This window comes from Hyla sarda, chromosome 7 (assembly GCF_029499605.1).
Source record: "Hyla sarda isolate aHylSar1 chromosome 7, aHylSar1.hap1, whole genome shotgun sequence".
NCBI classification, from domain to species: Eukaryota; Metazoa; Chordata; class Amphibia; order Anura; family Hylidae; genus Hyla; species Hyla sarda.
In genome coordinates this window covers 175,590,441-175,603,884 of record NC_079195.1, presented here as the reverse complement: position 1 = coordinate 175,603,884, position 13,444 = coordinate 175,590,441, and the positions used below count along the sequence as shown (strand labels likewise).

The 13,444-nt window shown below is 41.6% G+C and overlaps 1 protein-coding gene and 1 long non-coding RNA gene across 9 annotated transcripts in view; one reads left to right on the top strand and one right to left on the bottom strand.

Moving 5' to 3' along the window:
- Positions 1-13,444, bottom strand: part of ZMIZ1 (zinc finger MIZ-type containing 1) — a 348,947-nt gene that overhangs the window by 77,518 nt on the left and 257,985 nt on the right. For all 6 annotated transcript variants that reach the window (XM_056531358.1, XM_056531360.1, XM_056531359.1 and 3 more), the window contains 3 exons: positions 10,026-10,137; positions 6,744-6,857; positions 5,681-5,786 (listed from right to left, as the gene is read on the bottom strand). In XM_056531358.1, coding sequence (XP_056387333.1) covers positions 5,681-5,786; positions 6,744-6,857; positions 10,026-10,085 — 280 coding nt within the window. In that variant the 5' untranslated portion in view covers positions 10,086-10,137. The remainder of the gene's footprint in view (positions 1-5,680; positions 5,787-6,743; positions 6,858-10,025; positions 10,138-13,444) is intronic.
- Positions 1-13,444, top strand: part of LOC130282747 (uncharacterized) — a 40,703-nt gene that overhangs the window by 3,860 nt on the left and 23,399 nt on the right. For 2 of the 3 annotated variants that reach the window (XR_008846517.1, XR_008846516.1), the window contains exon 2: positions 5,108-5,252. This is a non-coding gene — a long non-coding RNA (uncharacterized LOC130282747). Of the gene's footprint in view, positions 1-5,107; positions 5,253-6,537; positions 6,586-13,444 lie in introns of those variants that run through there. The other variant, XR_008846518.1, reaches the window with a different exon arrangement.

Here is a 13,444-nt window from a genome sequence, read left to right as displayed (position 1 = left end):
GGTTTGTTTCAATGAGCGCTGATCGATATGTACAAAATCAGTCCATGTTTGTATCGTTCAATTGTCTGCCCATGTAAAATTTACAAAGCAGATATCAAAATGGATGAAAGATCAATCTGCACTGAAATTCACTAGTATAAGCTTTAGGATGAACAAAGTGGTTGCAGAGGCCACAGTTGTGACCTGTAAGCCAGAGGGTCCCCTCCAATAAATTAATGTTGTTTGTCTCTGCAGCCAGCCCTTGCAGCCAGCCCCATTCACTGGTTCTCTGCATGGCTGAGGGTAGCTGAAAAGTGGGAAAACATTGAAGGGGACGTGGTTCTGGTGTAGCGCTGTGTCTGCTTCAGTCTTGCAATCGGTGATGGTGCCAGAGGAGTTTGGCAGCAGCCTACTCTCTTGTTTCTCCATTGGTGTTTTGCAACCATTGTTCCTCCTGTGGTTGCAAAACTACAACTTTCAGCATGCTGGGAGTTGTAGTTTTGCAACAGCTGGAGGCACATAGGTTGGGAAACACTGCTCTAGCTTCTTCAGTTAAAGGGAATGTGATAATGCCGTGAGTGTATCTGCACAGACACCGGATTGGGAGAAAACCTAAAAATCTTACAGCCCTAAATAAATTCTTATCAGAATTTCATTGTCACAGCAGAAGTTACCTGTTTGAACATTGTCTCCAGTAATGGACTGTCCAGCACTGAATGAAAGTGAGAAATGGTAAGTGTGTAGATCCAGTAACACACAATCCTTGGGTGCTGACAGCTCCTTGTACATCAGCCTCATGCACACAGGCAGGGGACTAGGCTACATTTCACAAGCAGGGGATTTGAGTAATTTAAGGCCACAGCCCCACAACACCTCACACCTCTGTGTTTGCAGGAAAAATGTCTTGCGGTTAGTATCACAGTCAAAACCTTTTCTAAATCAAACAGAAAACAAACACCTTGTCATGTAGGACAGGCATACACTCTGTAGAACATAGCATGGCTCCTCTTATCACCTGCAGAACACATTTCTGCAAGACTTGCTGACTCAACGCCAACGAAAACAGATATCCATAATGCTCCATACTTAATACAACAGCAAAATGACTACTTATCACTTTCAATACAAAGACCAAAAGTGACACACGATGCAATGTAAGTATTAAAGAAGACATAAGGGCATTCAGGTATTCAGCGCATTAAATAAGATCAGAGCAGATGGGCTATAAGGAGTTTGTGCTGCATTCAGTAAGGATGTAACAAGTGCCATTCAAGTACAACAAAAGTGCATGATGGGGATTTCATGATAATTAGGAGTATGCGGAGGGTTTCTCTACAATGCAGAGTTTTGTTTTTCGGTCATAAAGGGTTAACACTCGGCAACAAGAAGAAAAGAAAAAGAACTGATGCCCATTTATAAACATATCTTAGTGATTAAGTAGTTTACGCTTTCCTGAAACACTGCCCTTTATTCAGTAAAGATTTTGCTATCAGAATTTTACCGGGTGTGGTTTACAATTGGGGACGTGGCTTGAACGCCCCTCTATGTAACTGCCATTAGAGTAAAAAAAAAAGTGAGCAATGGGCATCCATATAGCATTGATTTGCAACCTGTGGCTCTAGTGTAAAACTATAACTCCTTGTTTGCTGGGAGTTGTAGTTCTGCACAAGCTGCAGAGCCACAGGTTGCAGATAACTAATGACCCAGCCAAACTAGTACAACTCCTGACAATTTTTCTGGGCAATTTTTTTGCATCGGGCCATCTGGTTTTAAGCTATGCCCCTGCTCAGTGGCCTTCCAGTAGGACTGAAGTCACGGTATGGTGAGTAGCACAGAGGCTGGCCAGAACCTTCTGTAGCCGTGTCCTCAGGCCGGCATACATCCCGGACTCCCATGTATATAACTGCCAGCTATACAAGAAAAAAGTCAGCATCCATATTAATTGATCTGCAACCTGTGGCACTAGTGTAGAACTATAACTCCCAGCATGCCCTGACAGCCTGTCAAAGCATGCTGAGAGTTGTAGTTTTGCACCAGCTGCCAAAGGTTGCAGTTCATTGCTCTATAGTGCAGCTGACCAAAAACTACTACTTCTCCCAACATGCCCTGACACAGCCTATGGCTCTGCAGCTGATCCAAACCAAAACTACAACTTTCAGCATGTTGCACATAACTTCTTGTGCAACATGCTAGGAGTTGTAGTTTTGGTTTGAGTCAGCTGAAGAGCCATAGGCTGTGTAAAATTTTAAGATGCTACGAGTACACAAAAACTATTTCAAAAATAAATAAATAGAATTCAGTGGACGGGTCAAGTTATTTTCGGTTTTTGGCCAAGCACATGCTACATCTAGCATGAATTCTGGCAATGCATATTATTCCATTTGGATTCCGATAGGAAAGGTCATGACTACTCAATTATAACACATAATGGGTTAAAATGACTTCTGTGAAGCTGCTAAAAAGAGCACTGCTTTGTAAATGTGGGGAAGGAAAAATCATGATTTTTTCCCCTCTGTAAATCAACTTCTCGGAGCACCCCCACCATCACCACCACTTTCCATCTGAGAAATTCCTAGAGACCTTCTGAGCAAACGAAAAGAGGAGGGAATGTGCCTTTCCTAAAAGAGTGAGAAGCCAACAATCTACTGCTGCATTTATTGTGATTTATATTAAAGGCAATTTATGGACATAGCCTGGACCAGTTACACCTCCACAGTGCAGCAGGAGAAGCTTCCACATCCAAGCAGCTTTCTGATGGAAAGTAATTACTTTGCTGGGATTAATTGGTTAGGTTTGGCTCAGTGGGTATGAGCGCGGAACTCTTGGTGTTAGGTTTACACAGGAGTACATCTGCACCCAATTATCCAGATGGCCTCTGTACCTCCTCACTAACCCTTCATTTCTCCACTTGGCTCTCTAGGGCATGGTCCCAACCCTACTTCATTGCATTAAAACACACATACAAATCCCTACAGTGCGGTAAAGTGTATTGATAGCAAGTCATTACTCCTAGGGTAGATACAACATTGCATTATAGGAGGCACGGGATGCATTTTACTAAACAGGTTAATGAATCCTATGTCATACTGAATGGCCATCAAAAGACAAATATAGGCAAAGTACAAATAGTCAAAAGGTGCAAACTAAAAAAGTAAAGCCAAGAGTCAGAGCAAGATGTTACATAAAGCCTGTGCTTTGCAGGTGAATGTTCTATTCAGAAATACACAGAATCCTACCTGACACTGACAAAAAATTACTGATATGTGAGACCCAAAAGTGACAAACTGGTTTATAGGTCTTATTTATGCATTTGAAATATGTCCTACAGGAATGGTCCCACACTGCAGCTGCTGCCTACAGATGAATCCACGTGGTTGCATTGTTTTGCTGGTAGAACTGCAGTATTACTGTTTGCAACGTAGGTTTTGGGTGTGGGTTTGAGGGCCATTTGCGTTAAAAATCGTTGAAAGTCCCACATAAAATACATAAATAAACTAACACTACAAAATTCCTAACCAAACACAACCATATAGTCATTCTAATAACATTCTAGCAGGGGAAGGCTTGGTAGACATTTTTAAGAAAAGTTTCCTTTTTTAAGCAAAGGAAAAATGAAGGTCATGCCATTGCAGACAAAATATTAGATTTGAATACACCGCCAATAAGAGCCTACTGTTTGTTTGCTCCTTTGATACTTTTGCACCCTCTTGTTTGGAATCAATACAGTTCATCTAGAATGGAGCTTTCAACAGGCTCTCACTACTCTTTTGCATAAAGGGTTGAGCGAACCAGGGATGTGGCCACGTAGCCTACCTCTATGGTATGTATGCACCTTATCAGTGTTATCCTTAACTGATACTTTAAGTGTAAAAGAGGCTGTCTCATTAAGACAACCCCTGTTCACATGCCCTTTAGGGCACATTGACATTATGGAGGAAGGTCTCTCACTTGGGTCGTCCTCCTATGAGAGCTGCTAAGTTCTGGTGACTTCAAGACATCCTTGTATTACAAGGAGAGCCATTTTTGCATGCCTGGCTGACTGCGGTTTACCCCAGGAAAATCAGATATTTGCCACCTTCTTTAACTGTATTTACACCAAGTCCCTAAAATATTATCTAAACCTGCTCCCTTTATGAAACAGAATAACAGGGGAGAAGGTTTAGGTAATACAGTAGTTCTCAGCAGGGAAGCTGATGAGAAGTATAACTAGTTGCAGCTTTCCTGCAGTCTGTCAGTGGATGCATTCTGTTTTAGGACAGCCTAATTAACAAGAAGTCAAAAATGGCCTGTATTCTGCTGATGGTCTCACATGGGGCAATGATAGGAAGCTATTGCCTGGGGTCAAATATGTAGATCACACAGACACCAGAACAGTGACAGACACCAGAGTGACTAGCCTTTATGGTACTGACATATGCTTACAATTCATGTATATTTTATATAAGTTAGAGTACAAATTTCTAGCCATAAAGGAAGAGATCATTGCTCATTAATAGGGTTATCCAGGTATGAAAAACCAGATTTGATTTCTGCAAAAAACAGCACCACACCTGTCCTCAGGTTGTGTGTGGTATTACAGCTCAGTTCAATTAAAGTCTATGAAGCCAAATTGTAATACAGGACAGGTGTAGTGCCATTTTTCACAAAAATCTAATTTGTTTTTCTACCTCTGGATAATCCCTTTAAGTTACATATCTAATGTTATCATCTATATAACAAATAGACATACATGATTGAAAATATGCTATACACACAGTTGCATTATTTCCTAAATCAGCCATGGTAGTGTGCCCCTATTATCACATAAAACAATATTGTTAATCCTTACACATAACCTTTTTAATCAGCTGGATTGGCCAAGGGCTATACTGTAGCACACTGTAACATCTATTCACCCTGCTCAGCTTTAACAAGGTAACTGCACTGTCTGCATAACTTGGGCCGAGTCCAATTCAGCAGGGTTCACCAGCAGACTGTGCATACAAATGCTTCTGCCGGCGGAGCGCTCCTAATGACTCATTCACAGTATGTATGAACTCCAGTCTCTGATTTGTAACAAGAACATATGCAAAGATGGCAGGTCAATGGCAAAATTACACTAAAACCTTTTTCCTTCCTTATTTTCCAGACAGAATTTAAAGCCATAAATCACCACAGAGACAGGTGACCTCAAAGGCTCCTTGGCAGTCTGTGTGGAAACCCTGGGAGCAAGATGCTAACCCTCCACAGCCCATGCAAGAAGGAGGATCAGAGATGTGCTGGGCTTGTGCAAGGTAAATGAAGAAGTCACGTTAACCTTAAGAAAACTGAAACTAATTTCTTTCCATAAGTCTATTAGAACAATACACTTTACAGTCTTGTTTGCACCCAAAGAAACATGAAACACGTATTAATATTGTTCATTTGCTAATAACCTAAGACAATCAATACTTGAGCACCCATCATATCAGATAGAAAGGGCATGTTGTATCGGAGTTATCATCATCATCTACACGTGTAACATTGTAGCAGTCCGTATTAGTCAGACAGGTCATTATAGCAAAGAGTTAAGACACAAAGCCGCTCTGGCAGGTAACCACCATAGTAAAGTGTTGCTAAGCGACAATTTGCAAAATATAAGCTGCAGGTCTTGGCTTGTGTAGATCAGAGCACTCAGCAAAAGATCTGTCAGAAACATAAATATGAATTTCTTGCTTCCTACCAGCTGATTTGGGAGTGAACTTGTCTCTGTTGGCCGCACATACAGCAAGTAGTCTGTATCCAAGGTCCAGGTCAAAGCCTTGCTGTGCCGCTACTCTGCTAACCACCTGTAGGAAGAAGAAAACATTATAGTCTTCACTATGGTAGATCACGACATACAGACAATGTCATAGTATCAGGACAAAAGTCATAGCGCTATAAAGGGGGTAGCCCAAGATTATACCCTACCCTGTGGAAGACCCTGGAACCCCAACCGATCATGAGAACGGAGGTCAACTATCCCCCATGTGAATGGAGCCAAACTGCTCCAGTCATTCGCAATGGGACTTCTTAACATTGTTCTGAACTCTGGTACATTCGATAGCAACATAGAAAGTGCATTAAATGGCAGGGCTGATCACGAGAAAGAAGACCAATTCTCCCATAGGTTAATGGAGAAGCACACTGCCACTCCATTCATTCAGGGGGCAATTTTCCTATATTCTCATCAGTGGGGGCCCCCATCAAAGCACTAGATATGACTGGGGATAACTTTTTGTCTTGGGACTAACCCCTTTATATATTATAGCTGCTGCAAAACCTAACCTTTCATATTTAGAACTCATACATTGCCTATGGTTCTGTATGATTAGTCTGTAGGCCCCTCTGTGGTGTCTTTATATGCAACAATATTCTCCTCTAGAAGCAAGTTAGATAATATCTACATAATATATCACGCACATAACCAATAATTTTTTCTTACTTATTATGTATCAATCTTGGATAGACCTCTGTGTACATCGTCATGAAATTATAGAGATACAACAGTATGGGCCCCATAGAGTTTATTTATAGATCTGTGTAACTAACTACTTTTAGATGGATGTCCGATTACTACTTGTTATTCTACATATTCACAATTAAAACCTGTAACATTCACAAGTTCCATAACTGAACAATAGAGAAGTGTTACTGTAAATGTTTTCACTACTGACTGAGAGCAAGAACAATGAAGCAGCAATTTCTACTTGCAAGCTAGAGACTGAAAACTTGAAGAAAGAGAGGTGAAAAGTTAAAGAGCATACCGTTAAACAACCCATGAGGCTCTGTTCAAAGGGTCTTTGAAAAGCTCGAGGATCTCCACACCAGTCCAAGAGCTCTGTAGCTGCATTGTGGAAATTTGCTGGATTCTGTAAGTGCTGAAAGAAACAGAAACATAGACAGATGTCAGACGAACACACTTAATAGAAACTCTATGCAATGGCTGAGGCTGCTTAACGTGGGGAAATCATCATGGTTTCCAATTCAAATATTGAAGAGTGAACATAAATTTCAGATTGTATGACACATCACCAGAAAATGCGTCCTCAAAAGGAAAGATTGGCATTATTAGAACTGGATCTACAGCCTTGCGTCAACAGATAACAAGGCAGTATAAACTTGCTTAAATTTGTCACCATATTCTCCGTTTTTTTCTTTACTTGCTCAGTTGAAGGCAGCCGATCCTAATACGCTGTAGCAATGTGTAAAGGAAACTGTATTGGATCGAGCATTGCTATTGAATGTGTGAATGAATGATTCAATCTTGACTCTTTCCGGAAGTCAAGCTCTCAATATAGCAATGCTTGATCCCAGGAAGCTTACCCTGCACTTAGCTGCAGTGCGCTAGTGAAAACCATCCAGAGAGATACAATAAACGTTGAAATCATAGAGCGCTACAAAAAGACTATACAGACATAGACAGAGCCATGGAAACTGATGAACGGTATCAATGAACACGTAATTGGATGACAGATGGCATTAGTCTGTGTGAGTGTAGAGATGGCAGGTAAGTAAAAAGAATAAGTACGAGAAACAAACCCACATACGAGTGAAGATCTTGACAAAACCACATAAACGGGTAATATGAATGTAGTATTATCCTAACAGTACGGTATGTTGTGCGTGATTTGCCACTTCATTCTGAGGCGTGACTCGGGGGCCCATTCGGGTCGGACCACACACAATCCCCACAGCATAAGCGATGTGTGTTACAAGCAACCTAATCCTACAGAACAAGCACACAACATAGAAATGTGCGCTGATGGAGATCAGAGATATTAAGATACAGTGAGGTGCTCGAGAGTTGTCCAACTTTATAAATAGTGCATGGGCAGCAACTGAGCTTTCTAGTGGCAAGAACTTACAAGGTCAGGACAGTGTTATGTAGAGTGATATGTGGTATCATCCTGATGTCTGTAGCTTGGCTATGGAAATCTGTAGATGTGACCCTGCCCACACATACTCACATTCCAGAGACTGAAAGCTGATAACATTTGTCTGCCCCTCGCAGCCTGCCCTTTTCCTAGATAACTTGGAATACCATGACCTATTAGATCATCAACCTTGTTTTTAACATCTAGGAGGGTCTCAACGTACACAACATGCATGGGAAATTTTATATGCTGTCTTTTTTTTTTTTTTCTTAAGGTCTCAAACACTTTTTCATATTATAAAATATTATCTCATACGTATAAAATATTTTTTAAATACAGATGATGATGTTTACAAAGTGAACAGTTTAATACAGTCTAGGAACTCCATGTAAATAACAGAACTGCTTAATATAGCCAGGCATGCACACATACTGTACGATTTAGTACTGCATGCTGTATATTATGTCATTGTTAGTGGACTTTTCTTAGGTGATTTTCATCCAGCCAGAGGGATTTTTGTAGTTAATTTCTTTGATGAAGCTCTATATAGACAGCAAGTCAATGCAAGATTAGTTTACAAAGCAAGGCTACAGTCTTATACTGTTCATATTTCAACCAACGAAGAGGCAGAATCTATGGACATGTTCACAAACTGAGGGGTGAAAAAAAACAAAAACCATCTAAATGGCGCATTTGTTGCAGCATTAAGCGCATATACACTCACTATCCCCTTTATTAGATACACCTGTTCAATTGGTCAATGGAAGACTGGAAGAAAATTGCTTAGTCCGATGAGTCTCAACTTCAGCTGCCACATTCAGATGGCTGGGTCAGAATTTGGTGTAAGCAACATGAAAGCATGGATCCATCCTGACTTAGATCCACAATTCAGGCAAGTGGTGGTGGTCTTATGGTGAGGGGGACATTTTCTTGGCACATTTTGTGTCCCTTAGCATTAACTGAGCATTGTTTAAACATGACAGCCTACCTGAGTATTGTTTAAACATGACAGTCTACCTGAGTATTGTTGCTGACAATGTCCATCCCTATATGACCACAACCCATGACCACAGTGTTCCCATCTTCTGATGGCTACTTCCAGCAAAATAATGCACCATCTCACAAAGCTCACATCATCTCAAACTGGATTCTTGAACATGACAATGAGTTCACTGTACTCCAATGGCCTACACAGTCACTAGATTTCAATACAATAGAGCACCTCTAGGATGTGATGGAACAGGAGATTTGCATCATGGATGTGCAGCTGACAAATCTGCAGCAACTATGGGATAGGGGATAAGTGTCAGATCGTGTAGGATCCGTCTCCTGGGACCCCCACGATCTCCCTTATGGGGACCCCGCAATTGCCATGGCTCTGCACAGCTAATGCTTGTGTTGTTGACCTCACTAAGAGGTCAACAGACACAACCCTCCATTCAGCTCTATGGGAGAGGCGGGGATGCATGAACGCTACATCTCCGCCTCTCCCATAGAGATACATGGAGGGAGCGTGTACAGGAGATTGCAGCGGGTCCTGCACATAGGAGATAAATGTTCTATGGCTGGAGTACTCCTTTAATAGAGTGGTCAGTAAATGTATAGCTTTATACAGATCTTATTCAAATATTTAAAGTGGTTATTAAGAATTAGCACCAGTATTTGTGTGGTACTGCAGCTCAGTTCCACTGAAGTAAATGGATCTAAGTTGTAATACCACACACAACATAAGAATAGCTGTGGTGATGTTTTAGGAAGAAAAGCAACAAGGGTTTTTATTAATTTTTATTTTTTTTTAAACCTGGACAACCCTTTTAAACTGGAAGGGACCTTTTTTTTGGTTAAAAGTTGTAGAAATAAAGCAACTACCAAAACCCGGAAACTACACAAGCTAAAAGAACTCTTTATGACTTTCTACATCAAAATTCAGCATTAAAGGGGTTGACCACTGTCAACAGGACAGGGGATCTGATCGCGGGTCCGACTGCTGGGACCCCCACAATCTCCAGAACGGGGCTTCTGCTGTCAGAGAGAGTGCATGGTTAGACAGCACACGCTCCATTCATTTATATGGGAGCATCAGAGATGCCAGAGTACTGTATTCTGGTATCATCCACGCTGCCATAGCAGTGAATGGAGCCCAATGTAACAGGTTTGTCTGGGTTCACCTACCTGTTTTATGCACTGCAGACGGTCATTAGTCTGCTGGATGTGCCTATCCATAGAGTTCATTCTGACTACGTCCGCTCAGCTTCTACCTGAAAGCCATGAAAGATCATCAAACCTACAAGAGAAAAGAAAATAAATTACATTTTATTCATAGCTAACATAGTTCTGTCACTTTCTCACAGGGTGATTATTGGCTGAACAGGCCCGTATAAAAAAAAAAGATCCAGTAATCAGCCAATGGACATACTTTGTAGACTGATCCCTGGGAATCATTGAGGAGATGGGGAAATGCACTCCCAATAATGATCCAGCGATCATTTGTGTGGCTCTTTATTCACAGTCATTGGGTCATGTAAAGACTCAGACTAATGCCCGTATCAGGCTGTCAACTGCCCATGTGAAAGGAGTCTTACTCCAATGACCTATTCATCTTCTGTGTTTCTTCTACTGTATTTCAATGAAGGCCACAACCAGAAATAAGAAAAACTACAATATGGTACAAAGAGATAAGAAACTTAGTCATCACATCAAGTTTAATAAAACAAACTGGGTTGGACCAGCCTAACCAATTGCCATACATGCAAACTGGACAAACCAGCAACCAATGCTGCTAATAGGTGGTTTATGCAAGCCCAAGCCAAAAGTGGGCTTTAGGTATGTTACTGGGTGGTTTGAAGGCATGGCTTCAGATTTTGGCACCTATAATGTTACCATATATACTGAGATAGAGCCGAGGCCTAACACAAGGCCACCCAATTTTCCCAACAAGATTATGTTGGAGGGAGAAAGGATTGGTCATGTTGGATCCTTTAGTTTTTGGAAAGATTAGTTCAGAGTCTTCTGACAGCAGCTTACGTCTCATGAACATTTAGCTAAGCCAGATATTTAAGTATATGGAGGAATCAGGAATGATAGCTGTCAGCCGAACAAATGTTTGGCCAACAGCTATTGAAGGTGTACAGTCATCTTTAGGCAACTGATAGTCTGATGACTTATCACATTGCTATGCAAAAAAATCTCCAAATCATACCTATAATCCCACATATCAGTTCCTCTTTGTTTAAGTAAGGCTGGGTCCACACTACGTTTTGTCCCATACGGGAGCGCATACGGCAGGAGGGAGCTAAAACCTCGCGCTCCCGTATGTGACCGTATGCGTTCCCGTATGCCATTCACTTCAATGAGCCGACCGGAGTGAAACGTTCGGTCCGATCGGCTCATTTTTGCGCCGTATGCGCTTTTAAACCGGACCTAAAACTGTGGTCAACCACGGTTTTAGGTCCGGTTGTAAAAGCGCATACGGCGCAAAAATGAGCCGACCGGACCGAACGTTTCACTCCGGTCGGCTCATTGAAGTGAATGGCATACGGGAACGCATACGGTCACATACGGGAGCGCAAGCTTTTAGCTCCCCCCTGCCGTATGCGCTCCCGTATGGGACAAAACGTAGTGTGGACCCAGCCTAAAAAAGATTAGTTAGTTTTATTATTTTAGTGTATTCCCAACATTAAGCAGCAGTGATCCCCAATCTGTCTCCCACAAACCGTTTCAAAACCACAACTCCCAGCATCTCCTCGCAGCTGTCAAGGCATGCTTGGAGTAGTAGTTTCGCAGCACCTGGAGAGTCACAGGTTTTGGGATTTTAGGTATCATATATATATATATATATATATATATATATATATATATATATATATATGAGATGTATATAGAATACATTACATGCAGGCTGCTGTCACAATGAGCTATCCCAGGGTAGAGTGTCAGCCTGTTCCATCCCTTGATAAGAGTATCCAGACTCCTGGGGATTAAATGTATTCCCTCCCTAGTGTGAATCCTATTCTAAAGAGAAAGGGGGGTTGATTTATCTTCCAACAATTTAACATTTTATTATTCCTGACATTTAGGCATGGTGTAAATAATGTGTCATCATTGTTTAACATGAGCGAGCCTTCAGACCTCACACTGGCAGGATATGATGTGCTTCCACAAGCTTAAATCATCGCCATTCTACAATAAGCTAGAAAAACAGTTTTTCGTTTGGCAAGTGAGCGACTTCCGAGCATGAAGTAGCAGATCACTATAATCTCCTATTCAATGAGCTTATGGTAGTATGGTGTCATCGCCCAGCATTACCCACAACATGAAAAAATACCTCACTATGGGTGAACACTAACAAAATGAACCGCATCAGTACATATTCTCTTATGCAATCTGTCTGAATTGCTTATATAACAAAATGGAGCAGGTATTAGAGCAGTGTTTCCCAACCAGGGTGCCTCCAGCTGTTGCAAAACTACAACTCCCAGCATGCCCGGACAGCCGAAGGCTGTCCGGGCATGCTGGGAGTTGTAGGTTTGGAACAGCTGGAGGCACCCTGGTTGGGAAACCTTGTATTAGAGTACCACAGTCTGGACTGCTTTACGGATTCCTATAGTAATCTCCCAGGGATGCCCTATAGATTCATGAATTATTTGGATCTGTGACGAACTCAGGATGCATTAAAACTAGCACAAGTGAATATGGACAAGTAAAATAGGCGTTATGATATTGTATTTTCATATGACCCTGAAACATATTATACGACACTTGTATTATTGTGTCTAGAATATCATTACATACAAATTCTCGCCCGCCTTTACTCCTATTCACATTTCCATCCTATTTACCTCAGCAGGAGGGTTGCAGCCCTCAGTAAATCACATAACAGTGGGATTAGCCTCTGATGATAGACTACGTTGGCCACTAGTTGAAGCCTCTGCTGAGGAAGTTATTACATACACACTACCCCTGTGTTACAGACTGTAGATCATATTACTCCCCAGGGGCCCGGGAGAGAGAGACACAACATTTGCATTGACTGAAAAGGAGCAGCCATCACCTTTAATCCTTCTATATGTATGCATGTGAACACAGGGAGAATACTGCGTGAAGACAGATCTCCCATGCTAGCATTACACCGATGCATTCCTTCCGCCTACATTCCATACTTGAGATTATGGATATAGGATGCACTAGGGCTGGGCTACTATATGCTAGCCTTTAGGCAACTTTCTGTTGAAAAATTGCAAGTTTTATTGGATTTTGGGGTATTTAAAGGGTACCTCTCATCAAATAAACTTTTGATATATTTTAGATTAATGAATGTTGAATGTTGAATAACTTTCCAATAGCATGTTAATGAAAAATTTGCTTCTTTCTGTTGTATTTCTCCCGATCAGTCCTGTCAGCAAGCATTTCTGACTCATGCTGGAGTCCTAAACACTCAGAGCTGCCAGCCTGCTTTGTTCACAGCCAAACAGGCTGTGAACAAAGCAGGCTGGCAGCTCTGAGTGTTCTCCTTTGTGAACAAAGCAGACTGGCAGCTCGTAGTGTTTAGGACTCCAGCATGAGTCTGAAATGCTTGCTGCCAGGACTGGTAG